The sequence below is a fragment of the Eutrema salsugineum genome, unplaced genomic scaffold (genome assembly GCF_000478725.1).
Source record: "Eutrema salsugineum unplaced genomic scaffold, Eutsalg1_0 scaffold_25, whole genome shotgun sequence".
NCBI classification, from domain to species: Eukaryota; Viridiplantae; Streptophyta; class Magnoliopsida; order Brassicales; family Brassicaceae; genus Eutrema; species Eutrema salsugineum.
In genome coordinates, this window is record NW_006256789.1 from 521,220 (window position 1) to 532,354 (window position 11,135).

Consider the following 11,135-nt stretch of genomic DNA (forward strand, 5'->3'; position numbering starts at 1 on the left):
AGCTATATGAGGATATCTGTCCTATAGAGCTTTGAGCAAGCTTTTCAGGATGTGTTTTATCAGATTTAGGAATATCTTTCGGGATTGTGTTATGCTTTTGGATTTAGGATTTAACCTTTTAGGATTTCTTATGGAACACCTTCGAGATTTGTCTTGGATTTAGGATTGGCTATAACTTAATCTTCTGCAATTGTCTTATGTTTTTGGAACTAGCTTATGTTTTAGGAATGTTCAGACCTTGTTTAGGAAAACCTTTCTAACAATAATTGTTTTTGCTTTTATGTCTCTGGTTCGATTGTTTTGAGATATGGGAGATTGTCCGAGCTAATAATGCAGACTCAAGACTTACTCAAGGTGGCCGAACGAGTGGAAATCACATCATATAAGTATGATATTGCTCAGGTATTCTAGTTGTATTTTTGTCTATTTCCTTAATACTCTTCTTATCAAGTAACCATTTATAAAAGCTTACTAACCATTTATAAAAGCTTCTTAAAAATGTTAGAAAAAACTTCATAAACATTAAGCTGACAGCTCGCATATGAAATCATATGAAATCAAATGGAATCAAACTTCATAAACCATTAAAACTTCATAAAACCTAAAGTTCATAATTCATTTCCAAAATTTAGAAAATTATTCCTAAAAAATGTATAAAGACCTACTTAAATGCTCGAGAAACTAACAAAAACAATCAAGAAACTAACGAAACTTAGGAAGTTCTCATACAAATCAAGAATTTTATACTAAACCAAGCTTCTCATACATTAATAAGACCTATATTCTATACAAAAATAAACGTTCAAAATTACCAATGATCGTTTTTCTGAAACGACACGACTAAGACATGACTTCACAGAGAAACGGTGCAGTCAAAATTCAATTAATTACCTTTTTGAAAAACGCAACTGTTCGAAATCCTGATTTACGAGACACCTTTGACCTATCCTTCCTCCTCTCTGAAAATTTACTCCCTCTCTTCCTCTATAAAAGGTGTCTCATCCTCCTTCGTAAGAACCACCTTCCCACACAGAAAAAAATAAAAATTTCTCATCTTTGTTATTCTTGAAAATGTGTTCATCGAAAGTAATCTCGAGGCAGTTGAAGGAAATTGAGAGGGTAAACAATGATCTCTTCAGTGCAGGTATTTTGTTTCTGTATTTCGGATAAGTATTACAATTTCTTTCTACTACATGAACTTGTCTTCTGCAGGAAATCCTTCTTCTGCAGGAGACTACTAATTTGTGTTTTGCCGATTTGATTAGGACTGGTGGATGGAGATTTATTTCACTGGCAGGCCATGCTGATGGGGCCCAAAGGTTCCCCTTATAAGAACGGGGTTTTCAAAATCACCATGCACATTCCTCCTGATTACCCGTTCAAGGCACCGAAGGTATGATTAGGCGTTCTCATATCATTTAGTAAGGGCTTCATAAACAATAGTTTTATATTCCTAAAAATATGAAAAGATTCCTAGTAACACGATGTTTTTGCAGGTCTCGTTCAACACAAAAGTCTTCCACCCAAACGTGGGTGTCCATGGCAGCATCTTTCCTAAGATGTTTGAAAATGAATACTTCTCGCCCATCTACACCATCAATCGAGTAATCATTTGACCTATTCTCATTATTGGTTTATGAATCGTTATTGTCTTTTGCTAATTTGTTTTTTAAATTCTTTGAAACCAGATCCTCACTGAACTTCACGAGAAGTTAACTGCCCCAGAGATAAGCGAATGCGACTATTTTGATGAAACCATAGCCAAACTCTACTGGAAGACAAGGCAGCTTTTGATTCAGTTGCTCGTGCATGGACTGCGTAGCACGTTGGAGCCTGAAAAAAAATGTTTATGTTTGGCTTATGTTTGGTTTTAAGTCATCTTTTTTTTTTAATGAAACTCTATCTTTGCTTTCTGAAAAACTTATTATGTGATACTATGGATGCTGTCTACTTTTTTTATGTGGACACTGTTTGTTTTTATTAATAAGTTTATATTTTGGCTACTCTAAATTGGTTTATATTTGGTTGCTCTGAATTAGTTTATATTTGGATGCTTTTATGAATAGGCTTATATTGGAAGGAACAGATTTGAAGTTCAAACCTAATGACAAGGATTCGCACAGGGAAGAGGCGAAGTAGATGAAGAGGAAGTCTTGAGAAGGGATTAATCAAAGGATTCAAGAGTGACTAGATTGAAGCATTCAAGTCTGCAACAAAGAAAAAAAATCAAGTGAGAAGAAGAAGATTAATAAAGGATTCAATTGTGAAGAGATTTTAGTCATATGTTGTGTTGTGTCGTTTTGTCAAGTTGGTTTTATAAAACGAGTTGTATATAATCCAGTATTGTCTTCTTGTAATCAAACTCGATCTTCAATGAAAATAGCTTTCCTTAAATGTCCTAAAACCTTTCAAAAACTTCATAAATCATTCCAGAAATTCAGAATTTAGGAAGTCTTACCGAGTGTTTTGGAAACATTTTGACCAATTTATGAATATCCTCTGAAACCAATGAACCAATTTCAATCTTAAGATGATGCCAATGAAAGCACATGAGTAAATCCAAAGAAAGCACTAGAACCAAAATGACAAAACCTATCTGACTCTGATCGAATCTAGACAAAGTACAAAAACTGAACCAAAACCTCTGATCATATTAAACGTATCTAAACCAAAACCAAGTACAAGTACTAAATCAATCCAAAAAACTTGGTTTGGTATTCCTTCGTTCTATAACCCAAACTTACTCGAAATCAAATCAAAGATAAATCAAACCAAACTTTAAAACTGCATTTCATTAATGTTCTTCTTTAGAGGAAAAGTGATTTACCCAAAAGATTAAAATTGTGCCAAAAGGATCTAAGCAAAAATGGCTATGGAGCATCTTTAATTCGATGATCTGCTGGAGGATCTAAGCCTCAAAGAAGTTTGTGGGCCAAACAGTGAGTTGAATCGAAGCACAAACGTAAGACTAGAGCATAATATATATTTTTAGGAATGTATTCCTAAAACCTTATCTACAGAGCATATAAAAGGGCTTTCAAATACGAAAGAGGCCTAAACCGAGACAAAAAGAGAGTTGGGCTTTTATTATGATGTCAAGCCCATATCACGTCTATAAATTTCAAACAAATCATAACCAAAGCATGAATCTTTAAGACTGTTTGAATATACATATATATATATATATATATATATATATATATTTGGGAAATCATTCCTAAACATTTATAAAGGCTTCCTAATATGATATCCATGTACTCCTGTTATGTCCTCCTACGTTGCATCTGCTACATTTGTGTCCTTGGGATTTTGAACCGGGTACACCAAACTCTCCAACTGATCTTTTTCTCTTTGTCGGAGGTCTCCCACTGGTTTGCTTACAAGTAGGTGGTGCGCATGAATATACTTGTACAGTATCTGGGAAATTACAATTTGTCAAATCTCCACATGGGTGAATGCTCTCAGCATATGCTTTAGCCCAGGTTTTCGTTAAGTAAGCCTGATCCATATACTTGTTCTCATCCTTGTTTGTACACTTAGCTGCAGCAATAGTATGGACACAGGGGATTCTGTCGATTTCAAAAATGAGATAAGTGCATTGCTTGTTTTCCAGATGAACAATGTACTTCCGAGTCTCGTCATTTACTTCAAACTCATACTGATCTACTTGGAAAATATCAAGTTTCATTGCAGCATTGTATCTCTCTAACATCATCTTCACTACGCGTGGTGTGACGAGCTTTTTGTGTTTCCAAGCTTTTTCCTGACGTTCATGAAACCATGTTGTGAGAGTTAACCTAATGGTCTCATACAGAGACATTATTGGCAACTCACGAGCCAAGTTTTAAATCGAATTTAGAGACTCCGCAATGTTGGTTGTCATGATATTGTACTTGTTCGAAGGTGCATACAAGCAAGACCACAAGTTAGAAAAGACTGAGCAACAATTTAAGATAACATTCCTAAAATCAGTCACAGCTGCTTAAAACGTTGTACTTACCTGTTCGAAATGTGCATAACAGCGAGCCCACTTTGCAAAATCAGATTCTTCCAAATATGCAGCTAATATGGGACTTATGCTCTTTATGTCATTGAAGATGCCAATGAACTCATGACAAGTGTAAGCGTCAGCTGCAGCTTCTACAAGCGGCAACAACCCAGTTCTCCCATACTTTGGTATTGTATTCCTCAACAGATGAATTCTGCAAATACCATGATGTGCAAGCGGATAAACCACTGAACGTGCATTTGCAATGGCATGAGCTCTATCTGAAACAAAGACTAAATTAGATGCATCAGGGATCACAGTCTTACGTCCTCTAAAAAACCAGGTCCACGCATGTTCATTTTCAAAGTCAACTATCCCAAACACAAGTGGATACAATGAATAATCTCCGTTCTGTGCACTAGCTCCAAGCAATATTCCCTTAAATTTTCCTTTAAGAAAAGTTTCATCCACAGCAATAACTCTTCTCATCAGCTAAAATCCTCTTATCGATTGACCAAAAACAACAAAGTTGTATTTGAATTTTTTCCATTTGGATCCATCTCAAGATAAACCTTTGATCCATGGTTTTTCTCAGTAACCTTAAACAACCACTTCGAGAGGTTTTGATAGCTATCCTCTGGAGTCCCTCTGATCAAATCCTGAGCAAACTCTTTAATCTTCCAAGCTTGTTTGTATCCAATGTGTACATCATGGTCGAGTCTGACTTGCTCCATGATTTATTTCAGGTTAAAACCATACTTATTCTCTCCATAATTGCTGCAGATCAGAGTCCCAAGCACCTTGGCAATTGCTTTGCCTACGGCTTGCGTTCCTATGAGCTGTATTACAGTTGTGTTCACTTACATAAGTCCTCACCACAAAGAAATCAGAAGAAGGGAGCTTTGTTGCACGCATCCTCCATGTGCAATAGGGGTCAACACATTTAACACCATCCTGGACTTGTTTGACCAAGCTGATCTGAATTCAAACTTCCAATCCAATGCCCATTTCCTCATTTGCAGCATCAACTCGTCTTTGTTCTTGAAGTGTTTATTGACATATAATTCAACTGATGGATATGCCATGCTTATAGGAGAAAGGTCAGGAGCAGAACGCAGAGCATCGATAGTAGAACATGTTGAATTGTCATCTCCATTTGCTCCATGAGTTAGCTACACAAAGAAAACTTTTAGGAATCATTTAGGAATACGTATAAGTTATTTAGGAAACCATATCTAAAAAACCCATGATTTCTCTTGAACCGTGCAAACACTAACTATAATTGCCTGCATTATGTTTGTATACAAGGAATCCCTTGTTAGTACTAACCCTTCACAGGAGCTTCCTAGTGCTATGATTGAGATTTTGCAGGAATATAAGGCCATTTTTCCGGAAGAAATCCCACCAGGGTTACCTCCAATTAGCGGGATAGAACATCAGATTGACTTGGTACCAGGATCAGCATTGCCTAATAGGCCAGCATATCGAACCAATCCTGTAGAGACTAAGGAGCTGCAGAAGCAAGTGGGAGAGCTGATGATCAAAGGACATATCCGAGAAAGCTTGAGTCCATGTGCAGTTCCAGTTCTGTTAGTGCCAAAGAAAGATGGGTCCTGGAGGATGTGTGTAGACTGCCGAGCTATTAACAACATCACTGTGAAGTATAGGCACTCGATTCCAAGGCTAGATGATATACTGAATGAGCTTTGTGGATCGACAATCTTCTCTAAGATAGACTTGAAGAGTGGATATCATCAGATCAGAATGAAAGAAGGGGATGAGTGGAAGACAGCCTTCAAGACAAAGCAAGGACTCTACGAGTGGCTAGTCATGCCGTTTGGCCTCACCAATGCTCCCAGCACCTTCATGCGATTAATGAACCATGCCCTGAGACCATTCATTGGCGAGTTCGTGATAGTCTATTTTGATGATATCATCATCTACAGTAAAGGTTTGGAAGAACATCTAGATCACATCAGATCGGTTCTTGATGTTCTTCGCACTCAATCTCTCTTTGCCAATTTATCTAAATGTTCATTCTGCACTAATGAAATTGTTTTCTTAGGCTTTGTAGTAAGTGCAGAAGAAGTTAAAGTAGATGAAGAGAAGATAAAAGCTATCAAGGAGTGGCCAACTCCTAAGAATATTGGAGAAGTCCGAAGCTTCCATGGCTTAGCAGGATTCTACAGGCGTTTTGTTCGTGATTTCAGCTCCATAGCCGCGCCCTTAACAGAAGTCATCAAGAAAGACGTGGGGTTCAAGTGGGGAGAGGCACAAGAACATGCTTTTACAGCCCTTAAAGAGAAGCTTATCAATTCGCCATTACTAGTACTTCCTGATTTTACTAAGACTTTCGAGATTGAATGCGATGCTTCTGGTGTAGGTATTGGAGCAGTTCTTATGCAGGATAAGAAGCCCGTCGCTTATTTCAGTGAAAAGTTAGGAGGATCGACGATGAATTATCCCACGTATGACAAGGAATTATACGCATTAGTTCGAGCTCTCCAGACGTGGCAGCATTACCTATGGCCTAAGGAATTCGTCATTCATACCGATCACGAGTCTTTGAAGCACCTCAAGGGTCAGCAGAAGCTTAACAAAAGACATGGGCGATGGATGGAATTCATTGAGACATTTCCCTACATAGTTAAGTACAAGAAAGGTAAAGATAATGTGGTCGCAGACGCATTATCCTGGAGGTACACTCTTATTTCTACCTTAACGTCAAAGTTGACTGGATTTGAGCATATTATAGATCTTTATAAATCTGATACTGACTTTTCTGAGAGCTATGCCAAATTTCATAAGTTTTCCTGTGAGAAATTTTATAGACAGGATGGATACTTGTTCTTCAGCAACCGGTTGTGCATACCACGAGGATCCATCCGAGAGCTATTGGTACGAGAAGCTCATGGAGGTGGATTAGCTGGACATTTTGGTGTAACAAAGACACTCCTTGGACTACAAGATCACTTCTATTGGCCAAACATGAAGAAAGACGTTGAGAGGGTCTGTTCTAGATGCGCCGTATGTAAAATGGCTAAGAGTAAAGTTCAACCTCACGGTTTGTATACTCCTCTGCCTATTCCTTCTCAACCCTGGACCAATATCTCTATGGATTTTGTACTTGGCTTACCTCAAACCAGAAATGGTAGAGATTCTATTTTTGTAGTTGTTGACAGGTTTAGCAAGATGGCTCACTTCATAGCTAGCCACAAGACAGATGATGCCGTAAATGTAGCTAACTTGTTATTCCGGGAAGTAGTAAGACTGCATGGAATGCCACAGGTTATCGTTTCAGATCGAGACATGAAGTTCTTAGGACATTTTTGGCGAACGCTTTGGGCTAAGCTAGGAACCAAGCTCTCATTTTCAACTACATGTCACCCTCAGACCGATGGACAGACCGAGGTGGTGAATAGAACGTTGTCCACACTTTTAAGGACTTTGGTGAAAAGTAACCTCAAGACATGGGAAGAGTGTCTGCCTCATGTCGAGTTCGCTTACAATCATGCTAAGCATTCCGCTACTCTCTTTTCGCCTTTTGAAATTGTATATGGGTTTAATCCACAATCACCTCTAGACTTAATCCCTTTGCCTTTAAGTGGAAAATGCAGTTTGAATGGCAAGGAGAAAGCTGAACAGGTCCGGAGAATACATGCTAAGGCTAAAGAGAACATCGAGAAGAAGACAAAGCAGTATGAGAAGCACGCCAATAAAGGAAGAAAGGAGCTGATTTTTGAAGAAGGAGATCTGGTGTGGATCCATCTGAGGAAGGAGCGATTTCCAGCTGAACGAAAGAACAAGCTAATGCCTAGAGTTGATGGATCATTCACGGTCATCAAAAGAATCAATAACAACGCCTACCAGATTGATCTTCAAGGTAAGTATGACGTTTCTGATGCTTTCAATGTTTCTGACTTGCTCCCTTATGTCGCAGATTCAGATTTGAGGACAAATCCTTTTCAAAAGGGAGAGGATGATATGATCGTGACAAACTCATAGGAGGAGGAGCCGGAGATAGCTGGGAGGATCACTTGTTCCAGAGCTAGGGAGATGGCTAAGGAGGCTCACGCTCTCATTGCTGCAGAGGACGGCGATCAACTGGAGGCTCACATCTTCAACATCTCCATCTTGAAGAACGAAGAACCCGGTAACAATGACTAGGTAACTTAGGTGATGATTCTGTACTCTTTTCCTTGGTGAGGATTTTGGTAGGAAGGAGGTTCTTCCCCAAGGTTTTTAACGAGGCAGAAATCATTGCTACGTCGAGTTACTTAGGAGTTGTTGCTAATGGGTAATAATGTGCAAGTCTGAGCCATTCAGAATGCACTAGTTTAGTATTTTGAGGCGCACCATTTAGGTTCTTTTGGAAGGGATGCCTCGCTGTTTTTATTTTTAAATCAAACTTCCTGTTGTTTTATTTTAAACTTCATGTAGCTTTGTTTCTTTAGGTTTGCGATTTCTCCTAAGGCTATATATAACTTGGGAATCGCAAGTCATCGGGCAGTGAAGAATTTTATGTCAAAACCCTTATTGTGTTCTTTGCTCTCTTGATTTCTGAGAACAAGAAAAACTCTGAAATTCGAATCTCTTAGAACTAATCTGTTTACAAGAGATTCTTCTATCTCTCAAACTCGATCCCATCTCCTGTTTGAGAATCGATCATTACACCACCATCACAACCCCATCGAATCATCTTCACGCCACCATCGATGTTTCTTTGAGTCATCATCCTCGCATCTTCTTCTCCTATCCATGATCTCGCATCCTCTGCAGCCTTTCCTTCGGAGTTGATTACCTAGGATCGTATCAGCTACACAAAGAAAGTTAAAATACAAATGTTAATGAAGGTCTGCCTAAATGATAAGAAACATCCATGACTTAACTATGAATGAATTCAAATGACGTTTACCTGTTGAATTCCATGTGCAGATGAATCAACATAAGATTCTTCAGTCAGAGTTACATGTAAAGGAATCACTTCAGATGATATTTTAATTAAGTTGATGAAACTCCTCAATTAGCGATCATTCTTAAGAAACACCAGTGGACAATTGTGAACTACCAACCTCATCTTCAAGGGGGCTCCATAGATAAGTGCAATAACAGTTCTGGAATCTCATCACAATTAGTGACTAAACTAAAGTCACAAAAACAACACAATTTGTTACAGCTAAGCCAAAAATTGTAACAAATAATAGTCACATTTTTATCACAAATTATTATCATATTTAATTCAACAAAATTTAAAATCAACGAAATTAACAACATATATTAACGTAGTTAAACATATGTCAACAAGAATTTAACATATATTAACAAAGTCAAAAAGAATTTAACATATATTAACGAAGTTAAACATAATTTAACAAATATAGTAAAAAAAGTACAATTGTTCAAAAAAAAAAAAACATATATCAAAATATCAATGACGCACACCATCCACTCTGTAGACACGCCTGCAGAACAAAACCATTTTCTAAGAATATCAATGACGAATACCACCCAGAGATCGTCTCTGCTTGTCGGATCGCATCTTCATATACCTAGACTCACCAAGATAGAAGCAATACAATATCGCCGAGAAACGCCAGCCTGAGCCACTGCTAGCCACCCCATGTGATCATCTTCCTCGCCGAGAGACGCTAGCCTAACCACTAATTAACCTGTGCTGAAAGAAAAAAATTTGCTGCTAGGAAGAACTGTTTAATTTGTTTTCTTTTTCGACTCTTAAAAGCTTGTCGAATAAGAAAATTGTTGAGAACAAATTGAAATTATAAGAGAGATGAAAGGATCAGTTGTTTTGCTTCATCGAGTAAGTGATGATCGCAGAGAAACAGTTTGATGAAAGTTCTTAAAGAGATTTGTTGATAAAATTTATGTCAGTGTATAATTAAATAAAGTTCTAAAGCAGTTCATGTGAAAGTTGTGGAGATCGTGGTTTCAAATAGTGGAACCGGTGAGAGCTTTTTTTTAATTGAAAAAATGTAATAATTATATTTTAGTTTTTGCTAATTAGCATGACATTTTAATTTGTTTTTTAATTCCATCTTATCAAAAGTAATGCACATATTATCATACCCAACCAAACCAAATTTTGATAAACATAATATTATAGAATATTGTGATGATATATAGTGACAATAATTGTCATATATGATATGATGATTAACATATTAATTTTTACTATAATATTTAAAAAATATTAAACATCTTTTGCCATTACCATATTTTAGTGGCATGACAATTACTACACAGCCACAGATTTTTCACCAATTGTGCTAATTAGCTACTGATTGGTCATACATTAGCCACTAATTAATGATCTTTCATGGCTATTGAAATAAATTGACGGCTAGCTAGTGGCTAGATCACATTTTTCTTAGTGTTATCTTGTGACGAAAATCTGAATACTATTTTTTACATTTATTATGTCATTTAATTATTTTTTATTATATGTATTTTTTGAGGTTTTTTACAATTAAAGCTATTCTCTTATTTATTTTTCTTAATTCACATGTAATTTTAATCTTGTCATAAAATAGTAACAACTATGTCACAATCTATGATCAAATGCAAAAGTCACTAAAACAATGACTAATTGTGATGATGTATTTACAAAATACTTGTAACTGTGAGTGACTTAAATTTAGTCACAAAATCATATAATATAGTTTTTAAATAATGTAATAAATCTGTAACAATATTTGTGACTATATTATTTTGTAAGAATTACGTCACGAAGTGTAACAAAAAATTTTTATTTTCAGTTTGGTCATAATATTATGACGAAATGGTAATGCTTTTATAACTAAATAATTTCGTCACGGTTTGGTATGAAAACAATCACAAAATTGTTACAAAAAAATTAGTCACAATTTTTTTGTAACAATATTCAGTTTTTTTTTGTAGTGCCTAAATCATCATGAACCATCTCAACTAAATCTTTGAATGTATGATGCTCATCAAACTCAAAAAAATTGATCCTTCATTTGCATCCATTTCAAAATTCCATTCCTGCTTCTCATTTTTCTTCCACTCACCACAAACACAAAAAAACTTCAACCATATTTGTTTCGATAGAGCCTGTCAAGAAGAAAAAGCAGAAATTTCGGCTCATTTATCAATTAGGAATGCCTTCTAA

At 36.5% G+C, this 11,135-nt stretch overlaps 2 protein-coding genes across 2 annotated transcripts; one reads left to right on the forward strand and one right to left on the reverse strand.

Moving 5' to 3' along the window:
- The first annotated feature begins 1,039 nt into the window (after positions 1 to 1,039).
- Positions 1,040 to 2,139, forward strand: LOC18015329 (ubiquitin-conjugating enzyme E2 28). The gene is made up of 5 exons (XM_006397325.2): positions 1,040 to 1,144; positions 1,266 to 1,393; positions 1,497 to 1,604; positions 1,689 to 1,825; positions 2,067 to 2,139. Exons 1-5 carry the CDS (start codon positions 1,072 to 1,074, stop codon positions 2,137 to 2,139), a joined length of 519 nt encoding a protein of 172 aa, XP_006397388.2. The 5' UTR covers positions 1,040 to 1,071.
- A 1,099-nt stretch (positions 2,140 to 3,238) lies between these two features.
- On the reverse strand, positions 3,239 to 4,722 carry LOC112085994. The gene is made up of 3 exons (XM_024154811.1): positions 4,561 to 4,722; positions 4,001 to 4,426; positions 3,239 to 3,763 (listed from the first exon to the last, which is right to left on the reverse strand). The coding sequence occupies exons 1-3, from the start codon at positions 4,720 to 4,722 to the stop codon at positions 3,239 to 3,241; spliced, it is 1,113 nt and encodes a 370-aa protein (XP_024010579.1).
- Positions 4,723 to 11,135: the final 6,413 nt, after the last annotated feature.